Here is a 17,649-nt window from a genome sequence, read left to right on the forward strand (position 1 = left end):
CTTAACCATTAGGCCACCCTCCCAACATCTTCTTTATAAGTAAAACCAGTATATTTTAACCATCCTATGACCTTCCTAGTTGAAGTTGTTAGTAAGCCATTAGTATGTGTTCCACATTTTGCCCATTTGTTCCACATTATGAAGGTGAGTGTTCCCCAATTTGGAGATGGAAGGTTGAGAGCTATGGAGTATGATATTGCTGTTCATTTCTGCAGTGTGACTGACTCTGAATTTGTTTGTCTTTTCAGCTTTTCCTGGTTAGAGGTTGCCACAGTGGAACTCCGGTCCACTAATGATTGGCAGTCAAATTTTTATGGTGCCAAGTTGCCAGCCCAATGCCCAACCTTCATCGAAGGCATGCCCATTCACGCATGTCTTTTGGAGGTCACTCGACCGCGGGGAGGACATGCAGACTCCACACAGAAGGCACTCCAGCCAAGAATTGAACAGGAGAACCTCTTGCTGTAAAGCAACAACGCTACCGCTGTACCATAACCTGTTTTATTACTCATAAAAATATTTAATCTTTTATCCTTACTATCAGACTGTTGTAAGCTGTTATTCATATACTACAAGTATATTGCCTGTTTATTTTTACCATCCTTTTGATGGCAAAGATCCCCAAAATCTACCACATGCAGGAAGAACCGCTGTATCTTCTGCTTAAGCACAACCAGTGACAATACCACACTCTTTTGAGAAAAGGATACCATGACCTTGGAGAAATCCTGTCATAGATATTACACCATGAGTGTCTTTCTTCATTATGGTGGACTGCAGGTTAATGAGTGAGCTGCTAAAAGTCAGAAAAAAATACTTTCCTCTTTCTGATTGTGTTGTCCTTACCCCCTATCCCACCCCTCCAATTCCCCCCATGTTAGGTAACTAAATCTGAGAACATCACATTCTAGTGTAAAGGGCATTTTCACAATTTAACAGTTCTGGAGTAAAGAGGGGTACTTTTCAGGGAAACGTTGTCTCATGTTACTGGAAATGATCAGGCTTCCAAAATGATTTTAGCTATGGTGTTGACTATTGTATTTAGCACCTCTGCATTAACTCTAGTGGCACCAGATAAAACTGAATATTTGTAATCACTATTAAAAGTGATATCATGCTTCATTGATATGCACTAGGATTGTATTCTTATTCATTATCACTGTGTAGAAGACAAGAATATTTAAACATGGGACACTGAAAAATTGAGTGTAGCCAGGCATGCTCCATGTAAGTCCCAGAATGTACAATAATTTCTGAGACAGGATATTTGTTCAGGTCAAGAGCTTTATGTTTTACCTTTAAAAACATAAATGAAATAAAATGGATACTAGTAAGCTGAGAAAACTGTTATTGTTCCAAATTACTGAGGAATTATATATTATCATACTATATTATTAGCTAAACAATTAAAATGTCTTACTTGAGAATACTAGTATATGGTCTCTTTTTAAAACAAAATTAGGAGTATACCACTGAAGAAGGGGAATTTGTGTTGGGTTAACAGCAGTGAAACTTGATCTACAAATCTAAATTTTCTACATTTATCTTAGTACAGATGTATAGTTTAGTTCAAATGTGCTTTGAATATCAACAAAACCAGTAAGCTCCCAGATATTTGCTCTACTGATTAGATTATACAAATTGTGTATATGAGGATATGGCAAATCACAATGAAAAAGAAAAAGAAATGCAGTTTTTCTTCAGGCAAATACTGAAGTCATTAAAATTACATTTTAAGAAGAATTCTTTTTAAAGTAGACAGACCTTGTTAAAATTGCCATAGTAACTAAAAACATTTATGACAAAGAAAATGTGTGTTGCATATATTTATCTTCCCCCGACACTGTTAGATACTAAGAAAATAGAGATATGTTTCATTTTCAGTATTAGATTAAAGTGTTCATTTATATTACACTCCGACACAATGTAAGTAATTTACCTCTGGGCTGTGTGACTAAGAGTATTTGTGCAATGCAGTCTCCTTGTGTTTTATTGACATATCCCTATAGGTTTAATGTAATGCGCATCAACAAACATAGCCTCCCATGTCTGCTTACAGTTCAAGTTTCCATCCTCCAAGTTCCTTTCTGAACGATACTAAGTCTGAAACTCAGACATATGCCATTATTTAATGCCTTCGATCCTCAGTGATTTGTCAGAAAGCCCCAAATTTTATGAGAAACAGACCAAAACTATGATTCAAAAATGTGGACATCTGCTTCACTCTTGAGGTGAATTTCTTGACATCCATGTCACGAGTACATAGTAAGCAGGTTATAATCAGTCACCCGCTCATTATCTTCTAATTTGCCCATTAGTCTTAACTCAGGTGGCTGTTATTTAATGTCACTGCTTTTATTTGTAACTATAAATGTTCTTCAGATGGTCATTATTTAACTGCTATTGATCTTCATTCCAAGGAACTCTCTCACAAGTTTTTATTTTAATTACATTTCCTTTGATTTTTTTTCACAGGGACCTGCAGGACAAAAAGGAGAAAAGGTATGTTAATGTACAGAACTTATTTTACCTGTTTTACTAGACATTTGTGTAAAGCGAAAAGAGATTTACAATATATAATAATATAACCACAGTACACAAAAAAAATATGACAGGAATAATGTATTACTACACACTATAAACGAGAACTGAATGCTATAGCTGATGCAGTGACCTGAGGACTTTTTCAGTAATAATCTGTAATGTAAATATAAACTGTTAGCAGCACTATGGCACTACCCCTGTTTTTATATTTCACTTATTTGTGAAGAGGGTCACAGAAGGTTTTCATTGTGTACCAGTACCCCAATTTCTCATATTATTTACAGTAACTTACTATTTACAGAAAATGTCCAGTTAAAGCAAATCTCTGCCCTCTCCTACAGTTTAACTTAATCCCTAGGTTTCTTTTCTCCCTAGAATATAGTTCCATTATTGTGTAGGTACCAGAAACTTGCTTGTACTTTTTAAAACTTTCATTTCCTTCAATTGAAATCAAAGGAAGGGAAATCTGTAGTTTACCCCATCAGGTACTGCTGTCATTCTTAGATGGGTAATTAATCCTGCTCAGCAGCTGATATAAAAAGAAGACAGAAAGCTGTGGAACTGTTTTCCACTGTTGTTATTGCAGAGGGGAGGAGAACTTAATACTCCCCTTTCATAACAAAACAAAGCAATTAGCTGAGTCAGGAGTTTAAAGGCAGTTGTCACCTCTTCTGGCAAATTTACATAAATATATATATATATCTTTATACATCTACATATACACATGCGCACACACACACACACACACACACACACACACACACACACACACACTATATATATAGGGTCCCTATTAAGTCAGCAAATGCACTAAATTGCGAATGCTGCTTAATTGAACCTAAATCACTGGGCCTTTTTCGGGACTTTGCCAATTCCTCCATTGTGGTGCGATCTCAGACTTGGTATATTTAAGACACACACACACACACACACACACACACACACTTTTTTTTTTTTTCTTAATGGAGCAGCGATTTTTTTCCCTGGGAAAAAAAATTGCTGATCTGTTTGTTCGACATATTGTTTTTTCAGTGTTAGTGGGTCGATTATATAGCGTTCACAATTTAGTGTATTCACTTATATAATATAGACCCAAATTCATATATATATATATATATATATATATATATATATATATATATATATATATATATATATATATATATATATATATATATATATATATATATATATATATATATATATATGTGTGTGTGTGTGTGTGTGTGTGTGTGCGCGTGTGTGTGCAATATGGGTGCATACAATGTATTTATAATAAATTTAACATAATACAGTTAAGCATTATTAATGTATACATTCTAGTACATGTTGCTTAATGTTTTACTTATTTACTGTCACACATTGGCTATGTGTTGTACATGCAATCTTTGTTAATCTCTTTATGTCATTATTTTTTTTCTTTGTATTGCTAAGTGCATTTATTATTTGTTATTATATTCATCAGTGTAGCCCAAATCATGGCTGAAAAGGGTCCTGGGATCAGTATAAATAAATATAAAGTAGAAAAAAGGGGGGTGAACATAACAGAAACAATTAAGGCACTAGTAAAGCACATTTTAGTTCTGCATCATTCATGAGAAAAAAAAACTTTTCCACTGAAGGCATTGGGAAGTATCAGACAGACTTAATTTAGAGTCATACTATTTGGCACTTGTAAATGTACACCAAGGATCATTTATTGCAGTCAGACATTTCATATCTCAGCATTAGAGTGTGGGGGAAGGTCTGTCAATTATTTTAGAACTACAAAAGAATCCTTTTAGAAATGCCTGCTATTTACCTACCTTATTTTGCAGGAAGTAGTTAACAGCTATTTATAGCATAGAACAAACTGTGCAGACACATAAACGAGGCTCAGTCAGGGAAACATAGAAGTAGCTTTCTTACAGAAGGTGTGTTAGATGGCAATGCTTCATATTCCAGCCTTTCTGTCTTAATGGCATGAGAAAGCAACACCAGTTCCTTATGTCTAGCATAACACATATAAAGAGGACATGAAATGTATTCTGGGAAGAAGAAATGAAAGGAAGAAAACAAGATCACTTTACCAAGGCAGGCCCCATCATCCACCATTTTGAGGGAAACACATTAATATTATAAAATAAGCACTTCGGGTGATTTTAAGGCATTAAAATAGCTCAAAAACATTGAGACAATGAAAATGTTTTTTGAGTTCCAAGGTGGAGTTCTTTAAGTGAGACAAATACCTCTCAACCTGGAAACATCAAAAATCTGGACAAAGGCCCATGAAAAATAGGTACAAATCTATACACTGATTAACATAAAAAATTGCATTCATAATTATGTAACCCCACCCACTCCAGTGGAAGTGTGGGATACCATCAAACACAAATTGAAGAGTAGACCAATATTAAACACAAAATATAACCAGTATAGTGTTTTATTTAAACATTTGAATGTGTATCAAACTTTGAACTTGTATAAAACTAAAATACAGTCGTCTTTTATAAAATTAAAATTAACTGCATTGAAGCTGACATGCAACAGCAGACCTCATGTAGGAAATCAGAAAAAAGGGAAGGATTGATGGTGATGATTTAATTCCAGTCAAGCTTGCATTGCACTAGATAGCCAACAGGTTCATAGATACTAGATATCTCCTTCAAAGGAGGACATTCTCAAGACTGCAGCCTCCACTGCCTTTAAAAGGGGTCTATATGAACATCAAAGTATTAAAACTTAGAATGTTATGATATCAAACATTATTCAGCAAATGCTAAGAATAGCGAAGCTGCATAACAGCAAATTCTTTCCTCGGGAAAGAATTTGGTTGGCCGTTTCTGTGGCTTCACTATTCTTAGCGCTGTGGTGGAATGTTATGGGTTGGGTTCAGGTAAGTGTGTGATTGTACGTTAGGGTTAGGGGCGGGTTAAGTGAGTTAAGGTTAGGGCATGGGTTAGGCATGTGTGCGATAGTGACAGACTTTAGGATTAGGAGTGGTTTAAGTGAGCTAGGGTTAGGGCACAGGTTAGGTAAGTGTGCGATAGTGACGGACCTTAGGGTTAGGGTTTGGGTTAAGGTAAGTGGGTAGATAGTGGATGTTTAGTTTAGTGTAGCGTTAGATGTAGGAATTTAAGTGTATGTGTGTGGTTGCTGTTTGTCTGATGTGCTTGTGTTGTGTGTATGTGTTTCGGAGCAGCAAATTTTTTCCATGGGAAAAAATTTGCTGTTCTGAATGTTCAATATTTTCATGTTTAGATGTTTTGGGGCTAATGAAATAGCATTCGCTATTTTCATCTTTCGATAACGTGATATAAATGCTTTAAAAGTATTACACAGTACAGTGTCAGCAATCCATCTACATACTGTGGGAGTAGAACCCACAGCCTTCTGCATCAAAAGAAAGTATATTACCCATTGTGCTATTAACAATGCAAGCGGACTTAACTTAAGCAGCACTAAACTTCTCTTCCCCTGAAGCTCTCAGCTGCTTGTAAAATCCACTCGACACTCAACTATCTCGCTCAGCTTTGCAGCACAAGAAATCTGGAAAAAGCCAAAATGTATTGTGGGGGACAAAAGCCCAATAACCAGGGACACATTTTAAACATTGCTTGTATAATCTTGAAAAGTTGCTAGAATAAAATGTTTTGCGTTACCGGGTTTCCTGAAAGATAGGAAGACTGAAACTTAAATGGCTATCATTATTTAGTGAATTCACTTCTCACTAATTTGCTAGAAAATCACAAATTTTAAGAAGAACAGACCTAAGAGCCAAACATTTCAAACAGTGAACACAAGTAGCGATATGGTTAGGGAATTCAGGCTCTTGCTCCTTGTACCTAAAGTACAGGGTTTGAGCCTGAGTTAATAGTACCCACCAAATATACTTAACTGGGGCATTTCACACACGTACACTGACACACGCACACACATACACTCACAAAAACACACACACACACACATACACTCACAAAAACACACACACACACACACACACACACACACACACACGCGTGCCACTAAGCAGATAAAATAACACAGTTAAGATAAAATACAGCTTGCACCCCTCCTTTGGCCCAAAACAATAGTTCGTAGATTGAACGGACATTCTTACCTGGAGGCTGAGACCTGTGGACTTGTGGGCACCAGCTGAACAAAACTTAAATTATGCATAACTGCCGCCTTTGCTGTTATATTCCCTATTTCCTTCCATATAGTTCAAAATAAATATTTGACCGAGTCCAACAGGCAGTAGCTGATGTTAACACGCATGCCCCTGTAGGCTGGTGATGCATAGTGACGTCCGCCATAAATTTGAAGCGGTAATACAAAAAAATAAATAAATAAATAATCAAAAAAAAAAATCAGGAATTGAAGGGGCCACTCAGGAATTCATGGCACCTCATTATTTTGCCCTGAAAATCTGTAAATACTGAGGAATTCGATACGGTTGAGAGGTCTGGTGAGACATAAAGTACTGCTAAGGAATGTCATTCACAATTCATGGTTTCCTTCAAGATTTGAAATAAAGGCATTTTTTCTGACAAGTCTTTTTTTTAGAATTGTTTTAAAAAGCAATACTATTGAATTATTTTCCAGTGAAAGGCCAATTTCAGTTATATCTTACAAAAGACAGGCTTAACTGCTGAAGCAAGTGACTCCCTGTTGCTTATATCACTTTCTGTCCATTCATTTTGTATGTCATCTTCACAGCCATTAAAATATGTATTGTGCTGCAATAAGATTACTAGGCCAACATGTTGTCATTCCAGTATCCAACTGTATTGGCTATGTTTTACCCAACATAGCAATATCTGGAGATGCCCATCATGATGCTGATAGCTTCTGCTTTGAAGACCTCCTGGTAGTGTATTGTAATATAGTATACTATTGAAGGTAATATGGCTTAAACAAAGAGAACCTTTCAGATCTAGGTTTGATTCCTGCAGACTTCACTGAAATAAAACGCAACTCTGAGCAAGTTATTATGTAATCATATAAAATAAGCCATTTTTGACTAAGTGTTATCACACTTAATAGCAAACAAATAAATAATGCTTGGTAAAAAGCTTCTTCACGGTTGCATTTAGTTTAAACATTTGTATCAAGCCAGTAATGTGTTAAGAATGACATTTTATTTGAAGCACTCTGTCCTTCATCTTTTCTTCACATTCCCTACTGTGAAGTTATAAAAAGCGGACCTACTGGTCTGCCAGTTTCCACCTTTTGTGCCATGCTGTTACATACCTCCTGCTAGTAAGGAAAGATTACAGAATAATCCTGACCCTTAGTGTCAAGTATCCCCACCATCAAAAGATAAAAAAGATGTCACTGTCAATATTATGCCTAATGCATTACTCTTTCTTTGGGTATAAATGCTGTATATGTGCAAACATATACACACACACACACACACACACACACACACACACACACACACATACACACACACGCACACACATGGACACACACACGGACACACGGACACACACGCACACACGGACACACACACACACACACACGGACACACACACACACGGACATACACACACACGGACACACACTCTGCTATTTTTATTCTTTCATGCAGTGCTAGAATAAACATTTTACATCAATTCATAAATGAAACCATGGCATGTAGCTAGAGAGGTAATTCATCAATTACTCGGGAAGTTTTAATCCATTTAGGAGCTGGGACATTCCATCAAGTTTGTTCATAAATTAAGTGTAAAATTGGAACAAAAGGTAATGAAACAACAGTGTTATGAGTGTGTATACAATGTAGTTAAACAGTATTTTTATCTCTGATAAATATGTTGACTACTACTTACTAAACAGCTGTTCCTTCACAACCACTCAGAAATCTGATCATGTGCTTCTCAGGTTGTGGTATTTTTTAATGTTCTTTTTAGTCTCCAGTTTTCCCTAAGGCCATCACGCCTACCTTCCTTTGAGTTATTTGTCCCTTCTATTTCCTGACACCTAGGAACAGTCAGCATGAGAGTTGAGAGTCAAGGACCATGAACCATCATGCTGTAGATAGACAGAGGATGACATTTATGCTGCTGTCCCATCCTACCAATGGCCAGTTATGTTCTGCTTCCATAAAGTTGTACACTTCCACACACTTGTGCACTTTGAGTCTGGCACATTGGTATCAGCCCTGCATCAGGATGTGTACCAGTGTCACCACTTGGGATGAGCAAGTCAGCATTGGCATTATATTCACACCCTTGCTGGTCTGCCCCTCCAGACCCTGGGTGCTTATCAGTCTGAGGTCATACGGATTGTAGTCCGGGCCTGATTAAGTCAGAGAGCATTGCAGGGGATTCTTTTCTTTCTTTCGTTCTTTCTTTCTTTTCCCTCGGTATAAGATTTGGAATTTGATGTGCACAGTGTCATTCCAAGCAACATATACCTCTTCATGATAGGTTACGGTGAATGCACAAATTTTATTTTACAAATGTGTAAGCACTAGACAAAATATAAGGAAACTCTGATTAGGAGAAATCCTTTCTGATGAATTACATTGTTACAAATTACTTACTGCTTTGAAATGTTGAAATATTTATAGAAAATGGCACAGAACTCATTTTTCAATGCAAACATCAGTATGTAAGACTGCACGTTGAGACAAACATTAAGGCTGTGATTTAAAAATTTGAATCCCAGTTCCAGAAGAACAAAAACAAAATTATTTCCAGTTTCAAAACCATATATGAACTCTGTTATTTAGTATTTCTATCAATGTTCATTATTGTTATGTAAATAGTTGTCAATATTTTTAATATTAATAAATTACTTTACAGCCAATCACGCAGGCTGTCCAATAAAATCTATACCATTAAAAAATTATTTTTATTTTTTCTGTATTTTTGTTCGTACAGAAACATCACTATATAATTAGAAATGAATTATATTATTAATTTTTTTCCTTGACAAGCACTATAAATGTTTATGAAATGCTCATTCAAAAGACTGGACCATACATTTTTGCCCATACTTGGTGGACTGGTGGGCTATAATGTATTTGATCTCGATGTTCATTCTTTCCTGATGGGTTTGGAACCGATCCCTCAGCTCCGATACAGCCAATTGCAAAGCTTGAGGTCTTCAAATAGCTTGAGGCCAAGTCCCTATCCCATGATGCACCTGGAATTACCTCAGATCTAGTTTGCCGCTGCAACAGATCGGAGGTTCTGATTTAGCTCGGACCAGTTAAGCTGTTTTTTTCATTACTTATTAAAAATTTCTTATTGGAAATTCTTTGCTAGTTAGATAGAATAGTTTAGGATAGTTGATAAAGGTCTTATAGCTTTCAGTGTGTTTTCCCTTCCCAGTTAGTGTGCCTTAACAAATTTCTAGTTGACCTCTTTTAGGCCTAGTTTAATAGTTGTTCTTTATTTACAGTGTGTTATTCAGTGACCTTTTGTCACAGTTTCTACTGTTTTTCTTAGATAGTTATAATTTCTTGCTGTGTGGTCTGTCTAGCCTTCTAATATTTTATAGACAAATAGTCTTATATAGGCTTAGTACTTTATTACTGTTGAAGTATAGTTTACAGTAAACCTTAGATAAGTTTGTTGTTTCTTAGCAGCTCTCTCCTTCCTTTTGCATAGTCTGCTTGGATTTCTTATTGTGTGATATCACATTAATTCTTGAGATTAGCCTGTTTTATTAAGGCGTGTGTGAAGATTTACTACTCTGTAATTTAGCCTACTTTTATTTTAGGCTTGTGTGAGTAATTACTCTTGTAGTTTGCTTTTTTTTTTTTTTTGTGATGACAGTAATTTCCTGACATTTCTATGACAGACCAAGATAAGCACTCTAAGTCTGGCTTCAAAAAGTGCCCAAAGTGTGGCCAAAAGATGTCCGTTACAGACAGCCACATTAATTGTGTTTACTGTCTAGGGGCTGTGCATTTGCAGGACAGTTGTTCTATTTGTCATTCCTTCTCCTCAAGGGTCCTGCAGGAAAGGAAGAGGAAACTCATCGATAGAGGCTTGTTGAAGCCTTCGTTTCAGGAAGCTTTGAGTGACCAAGATGGATCCAGCAAGTCCTCAAAGTCTTCCAAGACATCGGACTCGAAGAAATCCAAAACGTCTTCGACTTCGGCTCCACTGCCATTGGAGCCGACAGTCTTTACCTTTCGGAGCCGGTCCCCAGTCTTGGAGCCAGTGTCCAAAGTGCCTAAGAGTCCACTGCTCCAGTCTGTATCACCTTCGGTACGCTCCTCTCAATCATCTATCAGCCTGTCGGATCTGGATGTGGATCATGTGGTGCAGAAGCTGTTATTGGCACCAGCCTTAGCAAAAATGTTATCGGCTTCGACCCAAATGGCATCGGAGCTGAAGACCCTTGCGCCGACTCTAACTATTCCTCCTCTGAGCCATGCTTTTCCTTCAGAGCCGGAGGAGGCAGACCTGATGTTAGTGGAACCCTCGGAGCCAATGCCTACTCCAGTGTCTTTGGCTCCATGCACTCTGACTTCCTCGGTGCCAATCGAGGACTCTAGGAGCTGACACTCTCTGGTCGGGTCCAGGGAGGACAGTCGGACCGACTTGTCTGTTCCGACTTTGCCTCTCGGGGCCTCAGCTCATATGAGCTCAGCTCCTACCTCGGGCTCAGAGCCCACTGTCTCAGTGCCGGGGGTGTTTACTGTTTCTTTGGATCTGTCGGCTCCCTTGCATTAGTGCAGAGGTGCTTTTGATGCCATGAGGACAGTCTTGTCTCCTAGGACATTCTCGACCTCAGGTCTGCCTTCCTCCTCCCCTAAAGTGCCAGTGTCTGCTTCTGCCTCACATGTCCTGACCAAACTTAGAGACCCAGAGCCTCAGGAAGCCCCATTGGGTGACTCCTCCTCTTCCAAGACCTCACCAGAAGCTCCCACTGATGAGGTTCCCAGGAAGAGATTGTGTAAGAGGAAACATCTAGACTCCCCACAGGAGTCTCAACATCAGATACTGACTTAGATGAGTCAGAAGGGTCCCCATGGTCCCCGTCTAAGGATATCTCATTCACTGAGATACTTGAGATCCTTTGGCAGAGGGGTGACTGGCAGTCCAAAAGCCCTACTGAGGATGAGTCAGTTCTCCTGAAGGCTTTCGGGTCTCAGCCCTCCACCTTTTGGGTGTCTCTGCCCTTCAAAGAGCTGATGCATCTGGTCTCACAAAGGGCGTGGGAGTCTCCAGATACTATGGAGCCTGTCCCTAAGAGGCCTAATAATTTCATTTCTGCCCCCCTGACAAAATATTTTTAACAAAAGGTGCTCCGGTTGATGCCATGGTGGTGGTGGTAGCCACCAAAAAGGAAATGTCTGAGACTTCCTCGTCTATCCATCCCCCTAACAGAGACTCCAGGATTATGGATAGATATGGGAAGCGCATGTTTAGCTCAGCGACCTTTGCTCTCCGTTTGCTGAAATATTTAATCCATTTTACTAGGTTGCAAAGAGATCTCCTTAAGGAGTTAGGAGATACTCTTCAGTGTACAGTAGCTGCAGAAGTTTCTGACAAAGTTGCCACCCAGCTTGCTACCCTCATTTCTATTGCCAACTCATCCATGCGTCTCATCTCTTATGCAGCTGATGGAATGAGTAGGGCAGCGGGTACAGGAGTTGCTCTTAGGAGACACTCCTGGATGTGCTTGTGTATCTTCGCGGAGCCCTTCAAGTCATCCTTCGTGAACACTTCCTTTGTTGGCTCGTCCCTTTTCTGGCCTAAAGTAAAGGAAACCTTAACCAGGTGTGAACAGGATGGAAAGACTCTGTCTGCCGTCGGGGTCCATTTTTCAACCCCTACCCGACCCTACCTTAAAGGTCAAAGGGGAGGAAAAATGTGGTTCTGAAAAGCCCAAGGAGCCTTTCAGGACACACGTGGTGAACCCCCCTCCAGGGGCAGAGGAGGGGGCAATAATGGAAGACACCTCCCACGTGGCAGAGGGGGTCTGCAACACCAGAGCAACAGAGATCACTTCTCTAGGAAGTCCTACCAGCGCTCCTGAGAGGAGGCCCGACTGTCCTGCTCTGGAGGCAGTCGGGGGTCACTTATCTTTGTACCCAGACGCCTGGCTCAAAATAACAAAAGGCAGCTCGGTACAAAGTATAATTTCCAGAGGATACTTTATTCCATTCGCCACACCCCCTCCAAACATAAGAAAAATCCCAGACGTTCCACCCAGTTACAGGGAACAAGCAACAATAGAGGTCCAAACGTTGCTAAGAAAAAGAGTCATCCAACCAGACCAGACAGGATCCGGAACTTACTCAAGATTCTTTTTGGTTCCAAAGAAGACGGGGGACTGGAGACCCATATTGGACCTCAGCAGACTGAACCAATATGTAAAGAAAGAGAAGTTTCGGATGGTCACGCTTCAGTCTATACTTCCCTTCTTAGGGAAAGACAATTGGATGTGCTTGATAGATCTCAAGGATGCGTACTACCAAATAAAAATGGCCAGACCATCTAGGGAACATCTGCACTTCTGGCTGGGAGCCAATCATTGCCAGTTTTGAGCCCTGCCCTTTGGTCTCACTACAGCCCCCAGAGTGTTCACCAAATGCATGGCAGTGGTCATGGCTCACCTGAGACATCTAGGAGTCCAGGTGTTTCGGTTCTTAGACGACTGGCTCCTTACCGCCACCACCAGGCATCAACTCATTCAGGCCAGGGTGTCCACTCTGTCACTCTGCAATCATCTGGGTACTACAATCAACTCAGACAAATCTGCCTTGTTGCCATCGCAGCATATCGTTTTTATCAGGGCAGAGTTGGACACCACCACCACCACACTAAGACTTTCAATAAAAATAGTCTTTCTTCTTCATCAACATGTCAGCATTCTGATATGAAAAGACAGAGCACCAGCATCAGAAGTTCTGAAATTATTAGGCATGATGGCAGCAGCAATTCTAGCCATACCACTAGCTTGTATGCACATGCAGATACTACAATGGCTGTTGTTCACTCAATGGTCTTACCAAGAGCTCCCCATGACTTGCACTATAATGATCACAAATTCTTGCAAAAAGGACCTTCAGTGGTGGTTGACCTCACTTCATGTCACGATATAACCCCCATTTGTGCTACCCCCTCACTTCCCTGATAGGGTGGGGGGGGGCATTTTCAGGGAAAGACTGCGAGAAGGCACATGGACTGATCAAGAGATACATCTGCATATCAATGTCCTAGAGATGAGAGCAGTACTTTTGGCATTGCAGTACTTTCAGGACTCTCTTCCTCTGGGTACGATTGCGATTCAGACAGACAACGTCGGTGGTCTGGTACTTGAACAAACAAGGAGGAACCAGGTTTTACCCCCTTGGTTGCGAGGGTCTCAGAGTTTGGCAGTAGGCTGTTTCCACCCAGCACTTTCTGTTGGCAATGCACATCCCAGGGAAATCCAGCGTGATAGCAGACAAACTGAGCAGGGCAATCTTGTTGCCCCACGAGTGGTCCTTCAAGAAAGAAATAGCGGACAGGATATTCCGCAGGTGGGGCCAGCCTTGCTGCAACCTTTTCACCAGTCATATCAACACAAAATGCAGAAGCTACTTTGCCCTGATTCCCCCTCTGGGAGAAGTCCCAAGGGACGCACTTGTACATGATTGGCTTCTGGGTCTGCTTTATGCATTTACACCAATCCCATTGATACCCAAGGTTTAACAGAAAGCAAAAACTCTGGGAAGGACCATCATTCTAATAGCCCCTCATTGGCCTTGTCAGATTTGTTTCCCCTTCCTTTGACTTCATCTTTTGGAGGATCCTTGGATTCTGGGCCCAGTTCCAGACCTTCTGACACACCCATTACGGGATCTTCAGTCCCTGAAGCTCACAGCTTGGCTGCTCCAGTTCCCATTATAGCCAGGTTCCATAACCTCTCCACTGAGACAAAACAGATCCTTCTCATAAATCTTCTACTAGGAAGCTATATCTTAGCAAATGGAAAACATTTTCTATATGGGCCTCTAAAAATTATTTTTATCCTTACCAAACCCCTATGGCCTCCATCTTAATAGTTCTTGACTATGATTTTTAACAAAGGAGCTGCAGCAGCAACAGTTCAGCTTCAATTGGCTGCTATTTCTAATTTTCATCTTGGATTTGAAGGATTGAACATCATGTCTCCACAAGTTATCCAAACCCTTTCTCAAAGGGACTTTTCATATTAAGCCATCTGTGAAATCTCTCTATTCTCCATGGAATCTAAATTTTATGCTTTCACGTATAATTCTCCCACCATTTGAACCAGCTTCATCTAGAGATCTCAAATTTTTGTCTTGGAAGGCCATCTTTCTGGTGCCTATTACTTCTGCCCACAGAGTGTCAGAGCTTCAGGCTTTATCCATCAAGCCTCCCTATCTGGTAATTCCATGCTGACAGAGTGTCACTTAGAACAAATCCCTCATTCTTGCCCAAAGTTTGCACTGAAACCAATCTCAACCAAGTTATTGATTTGCCAGTCTTCTTCCCCAACCATTCTAACAATTTAGAGTATATGCTGCACAAACTTGATGTTCACAGACAGCTCAGATTTTATTTGGCTAGAACAAAAGATTTCAGAAAATCAAATCAGCTTTTTGCTTCATTTTCAGACTCCAGGAAGGGGGCACCAGTGGCTAAAACAACTCTTGTCTAAATGGTTATCTGATTGTATCACCTTTGCCTATTCAGCTGCCAATATACCTTTGCAACATAAGATTAACGCTCACTCAGTCAGAACAGTTTCTACATCATCTGCCTTTTCTGCCAGACTTCCCATTGATAACATTTGTATCAGGTCAAAACCTGATACCTTTATCACTCATTACAAAGTTGACAAGGCCTACAGGGACAGGGCCTCCTTTGGATCCACAGTCCTGAGAAATATAGTCCCATGAGCCACCCGAGATTGATGGTGCTTGTAATGCTACCCATCAGTAAAGAATGAATGGCGAGATTGAACAACTTCACATAAAGAAGTTATGCACTTACCATAATGTTCCATGTGAGTTGTTCATCTCGCCTTCATTCTTACGTCCCTCTCTCTCCTACCCCCTCCTGGGCTGATAGATGACCGAGATGCTTGATCCATCTTGGTTACTCAGTCTTTCTATACCTTTCTCTTGGGAGTGAAAGAATGACATATGGTATTGTTATACGCAGCAAACAAGATCTGAGGTAATTCCAGATGCATCATGGGATAGGGACTTGGCCTCAAGCTATTTGAAAACCTTGAGCTTTGCAATTGGCTGTATCGGAGCCGAGGGATCAGCTCCAACCCATCAGTAAAGAATGAAGACGAGATGAACAACTCACATGGAGCGTTATGGTAAGTACATAACTTCTTTATTTTAGCTTTTGCCATAAAATGCGAATGTCTTGCAATATATCCAGGCTATGTACAATCAAAAAGGAGTGAGAAACAAAAACTGTAATGCAACATTACATGTACGTGTCAGAGATGTTATTAGGAAAGCCAAGATTCTGTGTTCTTTGTCAATGTGGGAAAAATAGAAAGCAAAAAATTCTCATGTTAAGTAAATGCATTCCACTACGACTATGAACAAGTATGGTTATACACAAAATTTACATTTAAATTAAAATGTGAAAACATGGTGGATTATGTTCATAAAGCTATTCCTCACAGCAGTGGCACCCCTTTAATAACATATTCTTTTTTGTATAGGGTGAACAAGGTGACAGCGGTCCACGGGTAACCTTAAGTTTATACATTTTTTTGATTCTATGTTAATGATATACTAACAGTTTTTATACTTAAGCACAGTATACAACTGTTTTAAATGTTTTATTGTATAGCTTGCCTGTGTTATCTCTGTAATTGTTCAATGAGTCATTCACTGTTTGTTGTATATTAACACTGCAAACACCAAGTAATATAAAGTTTTATTTAGCCGTATTTATTGTTCACGTGAAGAAAATGGCTCTTCTGAAAACAGTCATGTCAATATATCATTAAATGGATACTTGCATTTTACAAATTGCTAGAGTGGCATAATCCTTATATTTAAGTCTATGTGTCACTCAGAGACAATTTAAAAAAAAAAAGCATTCTGCAATATGTTTGATCTCTTCCCACTGCATTTGTAACGCTGCATCCTAACTAATTTTCAAACAATGCAGGAAGTTAGTCAGTTGTTAAGAGAGAATGCACAGTGATACAGTGTTGAATTTGTACCATAGTCCTCCGTACCACCCATGCTTTGAAACTGAATATTGTGGATTTCATCAGTACTGCAGACTATTTTCAAAAGAACTTTTACTCTGCACCTTCTAATCATTGCCCATTCTGTGCATTTTTCCATTTTGCGATAAAATGCACAAGCACATCGCACGAAGAAGGAATCCACAAGTGCTTCTCTTGTGCTTGTTCCAGTATTTAGGTGCCTTTGTGTTTCCTGCTCTGTTTGTATCATTTTGCTTATTTTAATTTGTTTACCAGGATAGTACAGTGATCACTGTAGACTATTTACAGGCACAGCCCGAGTGAAAAGAAAATAGAACAAATTTATAAACACAGAGTAATCACAGAAGGTAGATAATCCCATAGGCAATTGATACAACACATAAATAAAATTAGCAGAATATAAAATCAAATGTGAATCAGTTATAGTAGCAAATATGAGAGGGAAGCAGCAGCTGAGAACACAGGATGAAAGCAAAAGTGATGCAGGTGAGAAGGGAGTTAGGTTATGTGTCCAACTGAAAAGTACTTCCAGTCGTATTTTTGATGAAGGTGTCTTTTGAGATGAGTATATCGACAAACAGCCAGTGATCAAAAAAGCTTTACTGAAGAGTAGCTCTACTGTCTCGGCACACAGGCCTTCAATGAGTCAACATACAGCAATCAAGCACCTTATTAAATACTGTTAGCAATTAATAAAATAATAATTAGGCTATGTAACAATGGTTAAGTTTTGGAAAAGTAAATAATGAAAACGTGGAATGTTTAAACTGAGAGGTTATAGCAATGAAATTATTTTACAAGCCTTGAAAAGGCTATTTTTAGATGACCAACAAATGAGTATGACCCCAATATAGGTTCATAGATTAGTACTAAGCTAACTGCTCTTGCAAGCCATTTTAAGCCTAGCCAATTATCCCTTGTGAGACTCAAACCCTG

At 39.3% G+C, this 17,649-nt stretch overlaps 1 protein-coding gene across 1 annotated transcript in view; it reads left to right on the plus strand.

Annotated features, from left to right (window-relative positions):
• The window catches only part of COL23A1 (collagen type XXIII alpha 1 chain), a 730,410-nt gene that overhangs the window by 124,416 nt on the left and 588,345 nt on the right, over positions 1-17,649 (plus strand). The window contains exons 3-4 of the mRNA XM_044068962.1: positions 2,476-2,502; positions 16,195-16,221. Coding sequence (XP_043924897.1) covers positions 2,476-2,502; positions 16,195-16,221 — 54 coding nt within the window. The remainder of the gene's footprint in view (positions 1-2,475; positions 2,503-16,194; positions 16,222-17,649) is intronic.

This window comes from Protopterus annectens, chromosome 4.part0 (genome assembly GCF_019279795.1).
Source record: "Protopterus annectens isolate FY-2018-M chromosome 4.part0, PAN1.0, whole genome shotgun sequence".
NCBI lineage: Eukaryota > Metazoa > Chordata > Ceratodontiformes > Protopteridae > Protopterus > Protopterus annectens.